The sequence below is a fragment of the Schistocerca cancellata genome, chromosome 7, assembly GCF_023864275.1.
Source record: "Schistocerca cancellata isolate TAMUIC-IGC-003103 chromosome 7, iqSchCanc2.1, whole genome shotgun sequence".
Lineage (NCBI taxonomy): Eukaryota > Metazoa > Arthropoda > Insecta > Orthoptera > Acrididae > Schistocerca > Schistocerca cancellata.
In genome coordinates, this window is record NC_064632.1 from 324,875,411 (window position 1) to 324,893,345 (window position 17,935).

At 39.6% G+C, this 17,935-nt stretch overlaps 1 protein-coding gene across 1 annotated transcript in view; it reads left to right on the forward strand.

The window, feature by feature from the left end:
* Positions 1 to 17,935, forward strand: part of LOC126092749 (cilia- and flagella-associated protein 44) — a 668,515-nt gene that overhangs the window by 632,567 nt on the left and 18,013 nt on the right. The window contains exons 25-26 of the mRNA XM_049908475.1: positions 15,009 to 15,234; positions 15,334 to 15,468. Of these exons, the coding sequence (XP_049764432.1) occupies positions 15,009 to 15,234; positions 15,334 to 15,468 (361 nt within the window). The remainder of the gene's footprint in view (positions 1 to 15,008; positions 15,235 to 15,333; positions 15,469 to 17,935) is intronic.

A 17,935-nucleotide genomic window follows, 5' to 3' on the forward strand; every position in this document is an offset into this window, starting at 1 on the left:
GTCTGCACGTCCAGCACGAACACTGGTCCAACTGAGGCGCCAGGTGGAAATGGCATGGCAAGCCGTTCCACAGGACTACATCCAGCATCTCTATGATCGTCTCCATGGGAGAATAGCAGCCTGCATTGCTGCGAAAGGTGGATATACACTGTACTAGTGCCGACATTGTGCATGCTCTGTTGCCTGTGTCTATGTGCCTGTGGTTCTGTCAGTGTGATCATGTGATGTATCTGACCCCAGGAATGTGTCAATAAAGTTTCCCCTTCCTGGGACAATGAATTCACGGTGTTGTTATTTCAATTTCCAGGAGTGTAGTAGAAACTTATGCTGTTTTCCAAATAAGATTGTGATGGAAATAATTATACAATTATATACAATAATTAAAATCATGAATAAATACTACCATGGGTATGAAATACTTCTTCTAAATAAAATTATCTTCAAAACCATATATTGCAATCTATGTTTCGCTTGTAAAGGTATGTTATCTGATCAATAAAAATTATATGTTTTAACTCCCGAAGAGGAAATTTTGGACAATGTTGCTAACATGTATTTGAGAAGCAAATCTGAAAATGTTTGTAATATGCTACTGGTAGTAGACTTTGTAGGGAACAACTGGGTATTGTATTCAAATTATTTGTATTTTAAAATAGGGCAGTGTTTGTGGACCAGAAGCTTTCTTATTTATGTAGGGGAATATTGTTTGTTTATGTATTTGTGAACAAATTTCGATAGTTTGGTTTATTTCATAACATCAAATCATCCAATTAATGTTTGATTAATATTACAAAAGTTAATCAATTTAAGGTAGTACAGTGCCTTAGAGCAAGAACTCTGGTCAAAATACGTTCTGTAAAACTGTGCTGATACAAAACATATTTTATTGTTTTTAAATTGTATTATACAAAATTAGTTAAGGTGGAAGAAAATGTATATTATAAAATATGTCAATGGATAGCCCAATAACTAAAGGGAAGTCTATGTGATGTAGCTCCTTTGGGTGTTAAAATAATTCAAAAGCTGCACTTGAAAATGTGTGACTTTACCAGGAAACAAACCCAGAACCTCTGCTTCTCTACGACAGTTTCCTTAACTGCTGCGGGCACTTGGACATGCCTCCCATCCAACTCAAATTCCAAGGTGCTGCTCACCACTGATGTAATCCAAGTCATATTCCCTGTTGTTCACAGCATCATTGGTTTCCCACGAGGGGATGAATAATGGCATGAATCCATACCAAAATAGTCATATGCTTTTTGAGAGGTACATTATGTGATCAAATAAGTTTTTCATATCAGGTGCATTGTGCTGCCATGTACTACCAGATATCCCATATCAATGACCTCAGTAGGCATTAGACACCTTGAGAGAGCAGAATGGGGCACTTCATGGAAGTCATGGACTTCAAATGTGGTCAGGTGACTGGGTGTCACTTGTGTCATACATCTGTACATGAGATTTCCATCCTCCTAAACATCCCTAGGTCATCTGTTTCTGATGTGGTAGTGAAGTGGAAACATGAAGGGACATGTACAGCACAGAAGTGTACAGGCCGACCTCGTCTGTTGACTGACAGAGACCCCCTGGCAGTTGGAGAGGGTCGTAATGTGTAATAGGCAGACATCTATCCAAACTATCACACGGGAATTCCAAACTGCATGAGGATCCACTGCAAGTACTATGATAGTTAGGCAGGAGGTGAGAAAACTTGGATTTCATGGTTGAGCGGCTGCTCATAAGCTACACATCATGCCGGTAAATGCCAAACGATGCCTTGCTTGGTGTAAGGAGCGGAAACATTGGACGACCAACAGTGGAAAAATGTTGTGTGGAGTGATGAATCATGGTACACAATATGGCAATCTGATGGCAGGGTGTGGGTATGGTGAATGCCTGGTGAACGTCATCTGTCAGCATGTGTAGTGCCAGCAGTAAAATTTGGAGGCAGTGGTGTTATGGTGTGGTCATGTTTTTCATGGAAGGGGCTTGTACCCCTTGTTGTTTTGCATGGCACTATCATAGCACAGACCTACATTGATGTTTTATGCACCTTCTTGCTTCCCACTCCAGGAATTGCGACTGTATTTTTCAACATGATCGAGCACCTGTTCATAATGCATGGCCTGTGGTGAAGTGGTTACATGACAATAATATCCCTGTAATGGACTGTTCTGCACAGAGTCCTGACCTGAATCCTATAGACCACTGCTGGGATGTTTTGGAATGCCGACTTTGTGCCAGGTCTCACCAACCAACATCGATACCTCTCCTTAGTGCATGAAGAATGGGCTGCCGGGAAACCTTCCAGCACCTGATTGAACATATTCCCTCGAGAGTGGAAGCTGTCATCAAGACTAAGGGTGGGCCAATTCCCTATTGAATTCCAGAATTACTGATGGAGATCACCATGAACTTTTAAGTCATTTTCAGCCAGGTGTCTGGATACTTTTGATCGAATAGTGTATCTATACCATTACATGTGTAGTGTCTGTTCTTGTACATATTTCCAGAACAGACACCTCATGTGCTGTTGGATATCACACTGCCACATGTTTCTGGGGTCGTACCTGCATTCCCACTGTATGCAATCATGAAAAAAGCTGAAGCACTGCCTGATGCCACATGAGCCCAAAGGCAGTTGCAAGACCAGATGAAACACATTTTCTTAACCTCAGCATCATGCATGTGAGAATTTTGTGATGAAATGCTTGTCAACTTTCAACCACTAGTGGTAACAAATCCTATGCAGCCATAATCTGACTGCTGCAAACAGTAACAGACACTGATCACTGTCTCTTATCATGGTGGGGTTGGGTACTGTCACATAAAGAAAATGAAATAAAATCTTTTGGAAAAGGAGACTGTCTCTCTTCCCTACTGTTTAACTTAGTTCACATCAAAGTTATGAGAGAATAGGATAAAGACAACAAAGATATGAACATCAAAGACTGGATGCAAAATCAATGTTAAATGTTTTACCTTTGATGATGGTTTATCAGGGATCAGTAAGACTACAGAAGAAACTAAATATGCCCTCGAAAAACTATACAAGATAGCAACAAAAGCAGGCTTCCAGATATCTTATGACAGAAGCTGTTATATGGAAAATCTGTATCAAAATATCAGGAAAGTTGTACTAAAGATGGAATGCAGGACGAATTTATAGGTATACTCCTTCATATAGCTTGGGAAGATCACACTTCTATTACATCTGGTTTGCAATTAAAACCTAGGAAGAGCCATGAAACTTCAAAAGGCATTCATAATTACATGGCATCACTATAACAAAAAACTAACATTGCTCAATATGAATCTGTGGCATTACAATAAAGTCTTCTACCAGAAGCATTATATGCACCAGAGACCATAACTGTTGAAGAGTGCTCTATACTTCAGAAATTCAGTAACAGGAGCAAAAAATTTGTAGTAAAATTTTTTGGCCCTATATAAGGAAATGGAATCAGGATGAAGAGGAAAACATCAGAGTCCTATATGCAAACAGATAAGTTCACTAAAACTATGAGATACACTTGAAATCTGTGGCCACATTGAAGAACAGACAGCAATTGACTCACCAAAACACTTTTCAACATTAATTAAAAGAAGGTCAAAATTACCTCGTTAAAAGAAATTGGGGAATACTGTATTTACAAAACATAAACATCACAGCATCATCTGGTGTAGACAACATCCAAGCCTTTGATGTCTGACTTTTGCTGTTATCCAGAACACACAACACTGGACGCTGGCTTTATGTATGAAAGTGATCCACGCTCTCCCATCATGCATGCAACTAGAACAATACTGTGCCTGTTATTGACTGAACACACTAATAAATTATGAAGGCCAAGATAATATTCAAATATCACTGAGTGACACAGACTGTCAAATCTTGTAAGAAACAGCAAAAATAATGTACCGTATTTACTCGAATCTAAGCCGCACTTTTTTTCCGGTTTTTGTAATCCAAAAAACCGCCTGCGGCTTAGAATCGAGTGCAAATCAAGCGGAAGTTCTGAAAAATGTTGATAGGTGCCGCCACAACTAATTTCTGCCGTCGAATATATGTAGCGCTACACAGGCACAAAGACAAATACTGGCGCCAAAACCTCTGCGTCAGTAAATAAAATTTAAAAAGAAATTGGAAGACGAGCTTTTTTTCTCCGCCCGAGTTTCGACCACTGCTTTTTCATACATAATCCAACGAAGTAAATACAAATTCCGTATTGTTCATCTTCGAATTTCAATGTACTACGAAAATCTGACTGGTAATACTGGGATTTTTGTCAATATGGCCAACTCTACATTCTGAATTTTTTCCTATCTGTGAGAAGAGATGGTTGCTAATAGGAACCTGATGAAATGTGAATCACATGCAGTATTCTCTTCACCATAAGAATAATATGAATATAAACATTTTGCCATGTATTCTTTCGTGTTTGCTTCTATCTCATTTAAATCCTGTCTGCCAAATAAACTACGAAACTAGAGTGAGACAACAGCAAACGCGGAAGAATATACGTATCGTGTCATGTTTATATTCGTATACTCTTCTGCCTAATAGTGATACAGTCAGAAATGAAGCACGGCAACTGACTAGATTTTTAAATCTAAGATGACTAATTTCTGTGCAGAATTTGATGTACTAAAGAAGCGGCCGCAAAGATTTTCAAACGGAGAAAAATTTTCGCCAAACTCTCGTTCAGAACATGTTCTATCATACGCAGTCTATTATTTGGCTCTTGTTGATCATTATCAAAGAAAGCAGCAGTGTAAGTAACAACAAATAGCAGTCTCTTGCCATTGTTTCGCTAATGAGATGATTCCTCTCTTTTTTAAATTGTAGGCGGCGGTAGCGCGGACAAAAGCAAGCCATGCCGCGAGCAGCGACAGGCCGTAAACACGCGCTATCAGAATGCGACAAACAATGCATGACACAGTATAATAATGCATTTTCAGCTTCGAGTGACTGACGTAAACACCTATAACATAGAAAACGGCACTTATCAGATCAAAGCAAAATAAGCAATCGATTCAAACCAGACGAAGCACGTGAAAAAGGAAGGGTATCCGTATAAATATGGACAGAGTGCCTGACGCATAGCAATGGCTACCTGGGAAAGCTTAACTGCTAAGCTTTTGACTCGAACCAAACTACTGTAGCTGTATCGTCATTCATTTGACCTAAATTGTGTCTCATATTACAATGGACCAACTTTGTTTCGATTTGGAGGTGCGGCCTAAAACTTTTATCTCCCCTTGAATTTCGAGTCTCAAATTTCAGATGCGGCTTAGATTTGGGATTTTTTTTTTCCTTTATTTCGAGTCTCATTTTTCAGGTGCGGCTTAGATTCGAGTGCGGCTTAGATTCGAGGAAATACGGTATGCATGTGAAATGGTTACTGCTGAAGCCTTTCTCTGCTCTTGGGACCCTATTGTTATCAACACTGCAAGAAACTGACCATGTGTTTTGCACCACATGCATTTTGAGGATGTGCTGAAAAGTGCTGTCTCTGAATTTTGTGTTCTCTTCTCAAGATAGGGGAGGTATTATGTATAATGCATGTTGCCCGGTTGACTTTCCTGCTTTGCTGATATAAGCTGCAACACACTGCTGCTAAAGGGCTCCAATCTTTAGGATGTAACACAGCAGTGTGTAAATAACTAGGTCAGTGCATTATGAGATACTCAGAAAACTGAAACCATGAATTTGAAGACTTCTCCACGCATGGAGCACCCTCTCCATCAGCACGACAGTGCCAGACCACACACAAGTGCTGCAACAGTCTGACACCTGGGATTCACTATCAACAATCATGCTCATTACAATCCCTACTTGGTCACATCTGATTTTCACATGTTTCCAAAACTTAAAGAATGTCTTTGAGGATGGAACAGTGCAAGCAGAGGTGAGGTTGTGGTTCTGTCAACAAAGTTAGATAATCTGACAGGGGTGTCCAACCTGCAATGCAGGCCACATGCAGCCCAAAACATGTGTCAGTGGGGCCCACGAAGTCAGCATCTGCCTCATAATCAGTTAAAAAAAATCCTTAGAATTTTTTTTATGTAAAGTGACAATAATCTAGAACATAATCTTAAAGATGGGATGAAATATGCAGCCATACTTTCCGATCTGATGCAAGAATTGTAAATAAATTTTACGATTTTTGAAAAATAGTCAGAACATTTGTATTTATGCGACACTTTTTACAAAAAAAAAATATATATAGATATGTTGCCAGTATATTTTCAGGTGGAATGGATGGAGTTTTGCAGTCTGACACCCAACTAAAATAAAAATTTCATCCTGTATCTTTCCTGGACTTTTACAAATCATACTTCCCAAGAGATAAACATCCCTTGCTGCACAATCATGCATTATATGTCTATTTTTGGAAGTACATACATCTGTAAACAGTTATTGTCAAGAGTAAGCCACATAAAGACTAAAATTAGAAACAAAATCTCAGATAACACCTTGAGAACACTTTGAGAATTGCAACCACTTTGATCAAAAATGATACTGATACATTAGTTTCCCAAATTCTAAGTCAAATGTCTCATCAATTGTAATTACTTATATATATTAACAATTGTAATTACTTATATAAACATTTTTAATGAAATTATATACATAAAATGTCATATTAATTTCAGCTTGCCTTTTTGGAATAAAACATAATAAATTAACAAATTCTAAATTATTTAAATGTTTTAACCAAACTGACAGAAAAAAATCATAATAAAGAAAAAATTATTGATGTAGAATAATGAAATTTCAGGAATACATTTTCTGTGTAACATATTTAAGTGATAAACATTGCAAGATCACAGGCTAATGTAGGCACGAGGTAAGTCATTGCAAATGTGAAATGATCAGTGTAACTGCCAGAATGTTGCATGCAGGCATGCATACCTGTGTTCTTTGTGTTGTACAGGTGCTGGATGTCAGTTTGCGTGGTTTAGTTCCGTGCCTGTTGCACTTGGTTGGTCAATACAGGATTGGTTAATGCTGGTGTGGATGGCACTGGAGTTGTTGTCTGATGATCTCCCGTATGCACTTCACTGGACACAGAATTGGTGTCACTGGACACAGAATTGGTGATCAAGCAGGCCAAGGCAATATGACGACACTCTGTACAGCATGTTAGGTTGCAACAGTGATATGTGGGCGAGCGTTATCCTGTTGGAAAACACCCAGTGGTATGATGTACATGACTGGAAGCATAACAGGTCGAATCACCAGACTGACATACAAATTAACATTCAGGGTGTGTGGAATAACAACAAGAGTGCTCCTGCTGTCATATCAAATCGCACCCCAGACCATAATTCCAGGTACAGGTCCAGTGTTTCTAGCACACAGACAGGTTGCTGCAGGACCTCAACTGGCCTCCTTCTAATCAGCACATGGCCATCGCTGGCACAGAGACAGAGCCAGCTTTCATCAGAAGCTTTCATCATTGTCAGGGAAGCAGTCGAACTCTCCAGGGGTTTCACTTTGGACGACTTAGTGGTAGTTACTGCAGGTTTTAATGACAGTAACAGAAGCACAGCAGTTTTTAAAACGAGTGTACAAAGATTAATTTCAAGAATGCGTCATACTAAGCTGCTACTGTGTACAATCCCATACAGATATGATAAGCCAGAAAACAACTATATGCTGTACAATCTTAACTGTATTATAATAGACCTGGCATCTCCATGTACAAACGTCACTGTAATCGACTTGAACCAACTTCTACATAGAGAAGACTACACAAAACACGAGATGCATCTCAACGCAAAAGGAAAACAGAAAGTATGCAAAACTATCACTACTTCTGCTAGGTTCACATGGAGGGCAACATTGAGAAAGGTACCTACCTCCTCAGTAAACTGCAGTCATATGATGACACCAGTTTTGGGACAGGGTGTTCATATGATAAACAGAAGTGATGCTGTTATCCAGTCCACTTCTCAGCAGAGAAGAAAGTCACCAGAAACTGTCAGCGCACCAACTACAAATATAAACATAAGTGAAACCATTATCCGGTCCACTTCCCAGCAAAGAAGAAAGTCTCCAGGAACTGTCAGCACATCATCTACACATATAAATGTCATGTTGTCATTTCCAGGTCAAGTGGGTCAGTTAAAAGCAAGTTCTCAGTCAGTGAATAAGAACATTCAAAGAGCAGATGATTTAAATGTAAGTGTTCAGCCAGTGAGTGTAAGCAATCAAGCTGTAAAATTAAGAAAAGCAAGTACGCAAGACATGAGTGAAAACAAACAAGCTACTGTATGATGTTGAAGTATTTGCACAGAGTGAGAAAAGTTCCACAGAGGAGCAGTGATTTTTTTATGGATGGCACCAGGCAAATCATCTCGTCATCATCTGGATCCAACACGATCAAGAAACTAGCCAGAGATGTAAGTACACAATCAACAAGTGACAGAAGAATGTACAAGCAAAGTGAACAAACTGATATACTGCTACAGAGGAATCCAGCCCTACCCCTTTGTGAGGATGACTCATTATTATTTGTACATATAAATATCAGGTCATTAAGAAACAAAACTGATGACCTGAGTTTTTTGTTAGGAGTGAACAAGAATATTATATTATGTATCAATGAACAAAGTGAAGACCAACTGCAGTTATATGTACCCCCAGGCTTTGATTTAATAACAGGTTATTGTACACCAACACACAACTATGGGGGAGCCTCTGTATATGTTAGTAGTGGTATAGACTTGGATTACAGCACCCTTAGTGTTAATGATTACTGTATAGGAAATGTACTGGAAATAGCAGCAATGTTACTGCCCAAGTTAAAACTCATAATTGTGTCTGTATACCGCACACCTGATAATGATGTTGAAGTATTTGCACAGGCCTTACTGAAACTGATACTACACATCAATAAGTGGCCTAAATATAGGATTTTAATTTTTGGTGACATAAATATTGATATAAGGCAGAACACACCTAAACAACTTAATCTTCTGAATATGCTAAGATCACATGACCTGCACTGCATTAATGAAAACCCAACGAGACAGTCTGCCTGCCTTGATAATGTAATCACAAATGTTGAGTCAAATCGGTATGAACTAGGGCTATTCAATACTCATTTTTTATCAGACCATGAAGGTATTTGGTTAAAATTGATAACAAAAGAGCCCACATCTGTCTCCAATAAAATTAAGTACATTAGGCTTTTGAATGAAGAGAACATTGATAACTACAGAACACAAATAAAGATAACAAATTAGAATTACATTCTGCTGGAAAGTAATCATATTGAAAAAGCATTTTCATTATTCATTAGTGCATTGTCAGATACATTTAAAACTTGCTGCCCTAAAGTAACAAGAAAAAATAAGGGAACTATGAGGAAACATGGTCTCACATCAGTGCATAACTGGCTCACACCTGACCTACAAAGGCTCAGAACTCTGTTAATGATTTCCTAGGACAAATCAAAAAATAGTGAAGCCGAAAAAGCAAACTACATAAGTTTGAGGAACGAATACAAGACGGAAATTAGGTTAAGCAAGTGCAAGTCAAATGGTAATTAAAGATGTTACAAAAATAATTCATGTGAAGCTTCTATCACACCAGATGATTTCAACACCTACTTCATTAATGCTGCCAGTATGAATAACAGTGCTGCAAATGAACATATCCATAAATGTGACAACGACCATATCTCAAATAATAGAAATTCATTTCCACAAAATTTTGAGGATATGGTTCCTGTGTTTAAATGGAAAGAAGTAAAAGTAACAGATATTAAAACTGCAATAGTAAAATTAAGTTACTCAGAATCATAAGACATTTATGGTCTCTCCAATTTTGTAATAAAAAAAATAGCAGATGTAATAGCACATCCACTCTGTTCTCTTATGAACTGGATGTTTGTCAGTGGCTGTTTCCCTTCATCCTTAAAAATGGCAGTCGTTACTCCACTGCACAAGAAAGGTGACAAGTCTTGTCCTAATAATTACCATCCAGTCTCCCTTGTACACATCATATCAAAAGTAGTGGAATATTGCATACAGCTTCAAATCAGTCAACATCTGTCTGTGAATAATATTCTTAGTAACTCTCAGTATGGCTTCAGGTCCGGCCTGTCAACGGCAAAAGCAGTTGAAGATGTTGTTTCATATATATTGCCATCATTTGAATCAGGATTATCAGTTAATGCCACTCTTGTGGACCTCAGCAAGGCATTTGACTCTGTCAGTCACAGGATACAACTAGAAAAACTGCACTGCTATGGTATTAGAGGCTCAGAACGATCTCTGATCAGATCCTATCTGAGTGACAGAAAACAAATTGTGCATTTTAACAATATGAGGTCAAATGTCTTGGATATCATGCAGGGTGTACCACAAGGCTCTGTGTTTGGACCTTTACTTTTTATAATATATGTAAATGACTTGCCCAGCACCATGTTATGTAAATCCACACTCTATGCAGATGATACAACTTTTGTTACAGCAGGGAAAGATTTAGGAAAATTAAACGAGGAAAGTGAGGCTCATCTCAGAGCAGCCGTCAAGTGGTTCCGACTCAATGACTTGCATATAAATCATGATAAAACTGTAAATATTCTCTTTAGCTTGTGTGTTAAGAGTGATAAGATTGATTGTGTCTCAGCTAAACTACTTGGGATCCATCTTGACTCAAAATTAACATGGAAGAGTCATACCGATTACATTTGCACTAAGTTAGCATGTGTGACACATTTGTTAGGTAAACTAAGGTCATGTGTTAGTGGTAAGTTATTACTCAAAGCATACTATGCCTTTTTCCACACCAATTTAACATATGCCACTTTGTTGTGGGGAAACTCACCGGAGCAAAACAAGTTTTCATTTGGCAAAAGAAGGCAGTCAGATGCATCCACAGAGTCAGAAATAACGAGTCTTGTAGACCATATTTCAAAAATCTAAAAATACTAACAGTTGCAGTCCTCTTTATACTAAGTTGTCTGATACACACAAAAGAAAACCAACATAGTCACAAACTACGACAATTTATCCATCACCATGACACACATATAAAACAGCAAATTGACATTCCAATTGCTAGACTAAAGAAAACTCAAGATAGTTACAGGTAAATGGGAGTAAAACTATTTAACATGTTGCCAATAGAGGCACATAATGTGTCACTGAATGAGTTTAAAAGTGTCACAAAGAAATGGCTTAGAGAAAAAGCTTTTTATACAATAGAAGAGTTTATAATGTGCACTAAAGATGATCTTAAGTACTGGTACTAATATAGTTTCACTTAGATTAAACTTATACATGTAAATATAATGCAAATACCTTGTGCAGCATCAAGGACAAAGTCTTGTATCTTATTAGGCAATAATGATCTACAATATATTACACCATTTCTGTTAGTTATGTAAACTGTATATGTACATGAATGACGACATCAATTGCATTTTTAATGCCTAAAGATGGATAATAAAATAAATAAATAAAATAAATAGAAAACACAACAGACCTCCACACTGCCCTCCAGTGAGCTCACGCGCCACTGAAGTCGCTTATGGCGGTTTTTTGTGGTCATTGGACTGCATACTGCAGGGTGTCTGGCTTGGAGCTGTTTTTGAAGTAACCAATTTGTAAAATTTTGTTATGTCACTGTGGTGCCAACTGCTGCTCAAATTGCTGCTGGAGATGCAATATGATATGGCAGAGCCACATGCCAAACATGATGATCTTCCGTCTCGGTAGTGCCGTGGTTGTCCTGAGCATGGCCATCTTGTGACCATACATGCTCGTGACCAACGCTCTCAGCAGCCATGTACAGTGGCTACATTGCTGCCAAGTCTTTCCACGATATCGCTGAAGGAAAATACAGCTTCTTGTAGCTCCACTACATGACTTTGGTCAAAGTCAGTGAGAAGTTGATAATGGCATTTCTGTCACCTTAAAGGCATTCTTAAGTTCTTGACATCAGCCAGGTCCAATCTCAGAGCTAATTATGCTCATGACCGTTACAGTCTGTATTTAAGGCAAACTTGATGTGCATCCTCATATTGGAGCTACTAGCACCACTTTTATGCGACTAGCTTGAAATCTAAATATAAATCCTCTTTCAGATGTACAAACACACCTACCAACTGTCTTTTGCGTCGTACAATTCCTTTTTGGTGTTGTGATCTTTTTTCGGTCAGCGTATATTCCTACTGTTCCAACTTTTTTATTACTCAGCGGTTGCTGTTAATGTTAAGTATATTACGTGTGGCCCGCGAATACTCATCTTCCTTGATTGTAGCCCACCAGGTAAGCAGCTAAAAGACCCCAGTATCAACAAACTGGTCTCGTTGAGAGAAATGTGTTCATCGCCAGGGTGACTGTGTAGAGAAATAAATATGCAGACGTGAAGAACAAAGACGTAGAATGTTAGTAAACTTCGTTTTATTTAAAAAGCTTTAAGAGTTCTCACACAACTAAATCAGAGACATAGCTTTTCAACATACCCTCGTACTTTCGTAGTCGATGTTTTTATTATTGGAAGCCACTTTCTGAACAATATTTTGACCACAGCAAATTCCACCTGTGTAGAGACGGTAAAAGTCAGTCGAATTGAGTAGAACATGCTGCATTACCAATCATGAATGAGACAATGCGGTCTCTGTTCACTGTTCAGTCACCCAGTATTTCAACCATATACTGTGAACACATCACCACTTCGCAGCAAGAAGGGTTGCCAGGATGGATAGCTACCCACTGAATTAGTGTATGGCACAGCATCGTCATTCGAATTTTCAGCTGCTATCACAGGCCCCAAAACACTGAAGGTATGCCACATAAGCATATCTCGCCATCATTAACACGAGCTGATAACTGCTAACTGCAAATTTTAGTTCATAGGTACCTCGAGAAGAATGTATGCTGCTTTCTGGAGGTGACTGGATGCCCAGACATTACAGAACCATTTGCACTTGATCAATTTGCACTCTTCCCTCCCTCTCTGTCAACCTGTACTGTGGTGCTTGAGTAAGGTGGGGAATGGAAAGTCTGGAATGGAATCCGGATGTGTGCATTGGTTTCTTTTCACAGTCGAGTACAGGATTTGCCTGAAGCCTGATGAATATCTTAGAGGAGCTTGAAGGCAGCCATGTACTGATGGATTTCTCCAGGTTGGTCAGGGAAGAGTGGCAGTCATATTTTAGTTGTTGTTGTTGCCGTCTTCAGTCCTGAGACTGGTTTAATGCAGCTCTCCATGCTACCCTATCCTGTGCATGTTTCTTCATCTCCCAGTGCCTACTGCAACCTACATCCTTCTGACCATCCACACTGCCATCCAATGCTAAATTTGTGATCCCTTGATGCCTCAGAACATGTCCTACCAACCGTTCCCTTCTTCTGGTCAAGTTGTGCCACAAACTCCTCTTCTTCCCAATTCTGTTCAATACCTCCTCATTAGTTATGTGATCTACCCATCTAATCTTCAGCATTCTTCTGTAGCACCACATTTCGAAAGCTTCTATTCGCTTCCTGTCCAAACTATTTATTGTCCATGTTTCACTTCCATACAGGGCTACACTCCATACAAATACTTTCAGAAACGACTTCCTGACACTTAAATCTACACTCGATGTTAATAAATTTCTCTTCTTCAGAAACGCTTTCCTTGCCATTGCCAGTCTACATTTTATATCCTCTCTACTTTGAACATCATCAGTTATTTTGCTCCCCAAATAGCAAAACTCCTTTACTACTTTAAGTGTCTCGTTTCCTAATCTAATTCCCTCACCATCACCCGACTTAATTCGACTACATTCCATTATCCTCGTTTTGCTTTTGTTGATGTTCATCTTATACCCTCCTTTCAAGACACTGTCCATTCCGTTCAACTGCTCTTCTAGGTCCTTTGCTGTCTCTGACAGAATTACAATGTCATCGGTGAACCTCCAAGTTTTTATTTCTTCTCCATGGATTTTAATACCTACTCCAAACTTTTCTTTTGTGTCCTTTACTGCTTGCTCAATATACAGATTGAATAACACTGGGGAGATGCTGCAACCCTGTCTCACTCCCTTCCCAACCACTGCTTCCCTTTCATGCCCCTCGACTCTTATAACTGCCATCTGGTTTCTGTACAAATTGTAAATAGCCTTTCGCTCCCTGTATTTTACCCCTGCCACCTTTAGAATTTGAAAGAGAGTATATTTTAGTACCATGTACAATGGAGCATGCTTGGAACATGTTGCAGTGCTTTGTCACAGGAACTCTCCTAGCACACTAGATGACCTCAAAAGTGGGGCAGGCTCGAGTAGCAATGTCTCAACCACCTTCTGACAGCATGCCAAAAGGTATCTAAGCGTACTGCAATGCACAAGCTGAAGAAACATGGTACTGAATGTTGCCCAGCAGCAGACTTCTATTTGCACAGATATACAAAGATGTGCGCTGTGAGTAGGCTGCCTTTTTTATTACTGTTTTTTTAATTTTATTTCACAGTAACGTTTTATTTTAGTTTCATCCTTTCCTTCCCTGATCCCCTTGAATCTGAGTCCGCACACATTAGCCGATCTTCTGCTGGTGCAAGAATTATTTATGAACACTTTATGATATCTGTTTCTAGTGTTCTTTCTTTCCTCTAAGTAAAATCTGCCTTTTAGCTAACGACCTTGCCACAGTGGTAACATCGGCTCCCGTCAGATCACCGAAGTTGAGCGCTGTCGGCCTTGGATGGATGACCGTCCGCGTCTGGCGAGGGCTGTTGGCAAACGAGGTGCGCTCAGTCCTTGTGAGGCCATCTGAGGAGCTATTTGAATGAGAAGTAGCGGCTTCAGTCATGTTACCTGACAACTGCTGGGAGAGCGGTGTGCTGACCACATGCCCCTCCATATCCGCATCCAGTGACGCCTACCAGCTGAGGATGACATGGCGGTCGGTCGGTGCAATGGTCCTTCCGAGGCCTGTTCGGACGGAGAGGAGGAGAAAAATGTGCCTTTTGGAGGGAGGAGTGAATGTTTATTTTCTTTTTGCAGGAAGGATAAGGAACATCACAAGCGAATGTCGTCTGACTGCCGGCAAATGGCGCTTGATGCTGAATCGCTAAAAATCGAGATAGGGGAAGCAATGCTACAGAAATTTGGGCGGAAACTGAACTTAAAGCATTTAGCGGAAGCAATTCTTAAGAAGCATATTTCGGAGATGCGATCCTCTGTGAACAAATTAAGGCAAGAGTACGACAGAAAAGTTTTTAAAATGCAGGTTTGTCGTCTTTAAATATCGCAATCATTTTCTTCATCTACAATATTTATTTAGTTCTCTTGGACATATCCTTAATTATTATTTATAATACTGTTGCAGACTGAAGTGCAAGAGAGACTGGAAGCTCTGTCTCGAATTATTCAACAGAATACTGAAAAGAAAAATCTACTGATCGTGTTGGAAGCAGAGAAAACTAAACTATGGAAACTCTTAAATAAACAAAAGACGAAGCAGGTAGGTGTATATGCACTCAGAACTATGATTGTTTTAATTTAAATATATTTGAAATCGTAATAGCAGTAGTAATTTACTTGTGAAAATTCATATGTTGAGATAAAAGACACTAACCTCATACCTTGATGTAATTTGAAAGAAATATATGTTTTGAAAAATTCAGTCATTCTCAAGAAGAGTCGTCCAACATACTCGCGTAGCTGTAGGCCTAGACAGAAGACGATCTATTGCAGATTTGTGAAATAATTTTGTGCTCCGAATATAATGATCTTTTTGGAAACTGAAAAATCTTCTCTATAGTAGTCAGCCTGTATTCTGCAAAGAACTCTCTCTGGTCTCGAGATAGCGGCATCTAGATTTATGTCGTGGTGTCGCCTAATGTTCAAAATGTAAACTTGCAGAATATCAGATCAGTTATGTAACTAGAGTGAATATTTACTAGCCAACTAGCGAACAGTGAGAAGTAGCAAGTTGTGAAATAAGCCTAACTTATCAGATGTGTTCCAAAAAAAGGATCGTGGCAGCCTTACTGTTTGCAGAAATGATTTGATGGTTAACATCGGAAGCTCCGTGGGCTGTTCGCAGATGGTACCGATGCAAATGACATCTACAGGATCAGCACTTGAGGCAGGGACATCAGTTGACCGTCACTTAAACAAATGTGATTTTGCATAAGCAGACTTTGTCCTCTTTTTAATCACAGATTATTTGCAATCGCTTTTCCCTCCTCCTCCTCTCCAGAGCGGCATAGAAATCAACGCCAAGGTTGACGCCGTGTCCCTTGACTTCAGATGGGCATCTGCTTGTTCTGTCGTTTAGTGAACCAAATACGAGGTTACCGAGTATTGGACCAGGTTTGTGACTGTGTTCAAGACTTCCTACATTTTGTTCTTAATGGAACAAAATCGACAGATCGAAAAATAATTTCAGGAGTACCCTAAGGAAGTGTGAGAGGACCTTTACTGATTACAGTACGCAGGTTGTCCTAGGAGGAATGATCAGTATTCGTGGATATGACAAGAACACTCATTTGAAGCAAAAAACTTCGTATGGACATATTCCCTATTCCGAACAGTTTCCGAGATAGATCAGCGCTTGAGGCAGGGCCACCACTTAACCCTCACTGTCCACTCCTATTCCTATGGCAGAAAGACATACCGAGAAAAAAGTTTGAAAAATCGAGGTTGGTTGGACTAGAATAAAACGTCAAAGAGTCTGGGTAGGTAAGACACACGTGCGCGCTGCTAGCCCAAAAACAAATCTGAAAAAATATGTTATATCTCGGAAACTATTAGGAACAGAATATATGCCCATAGGAAGTTTTTTGCTTCAAATGAGTGTTCCTGTCATATCCCTCAATATTACCAACCCTCCTGTATCTAATGATCTAGTGGATTACGTCGGAAGATATGTGAGGTTGTTTGCAGATGATGTGATTGTCTGTACGAAGATAGCAATGTTAGAAGATTGTGATGAAATGTAGGAAGGCCTGCAGAGGACTGATGAATGATGCAGGCTCTGGCAGTTGACCGTAGGCGTAAATAAATAAAACATACTGCGCATGTACAAAAAAAGAAATCCACTTCTGTACAGTTACACTATTGGTGACAAATCACTAGAAGCAGTAACTATAGAAAATAACAAGGAGTACCACTTGTAGCCTAAAGTGGAATGACTACTTGAAACAAATTGTAGGAAAAGCAGATGCTAGAACGAGATTCATAGGATGGATATTGAGCAAATTAATTCATCCACTAAAAGGTGGCTTACGAAACACTTGTTCGAGCGATTCTTGAGTATTACTCACCGGTCTGGAATCCTTACCGGTTATGATGTACAAATAATGTAGGTGCTAAATGTACTGTGGCACTGTTGGCTGGGATATCCCACAGGGCGGTTTCACCCACCTGTCGGAAAGGATGTTCTTCGTCCGCGGTTATGATACGTTCTTTCTCGTTGCTGATACAAGATTTTTGTGTGGTATGTGTATTTTTAGATTGTAGGTGAGAGTAGTGGATGTATGTATAGTGTAGTGCAATGTTTGTGTTATATGAATGATGAGAGAAACAAGAGTATGACATCCTATGTTGGCACGCAGCCTAATGCTCCGAAAGCGTAGGGTCTGCTGATGGTCAGATCGCCATCAACAGTGTCACAATCCCTGACTTCATGAGACACTGCAGAGAGCTTTGGAGCTTAATCCAGGAGATTGGCACAAAGATCTGGAACTTTACGACACCATCTCTCTCCTTTGCCAGCCAAATACTGGTGGTGAGAGTGTTGCACCAGTAGGATTTGAACCAGCTTTTCTCCACGTCAGCCGCTCGGGATTAGCCGAGCGGTCTGGGGCGCTGCAGTCGTGGACTGTGCGGCTGGTCCCGGCGGAGGTTCGAATCCTCCCTCGGGCATGGGTTTGTGTGTTTGTCCTTAGGACAATTTCGGTTAAGTAATGTGTAAGCTTAGGGAC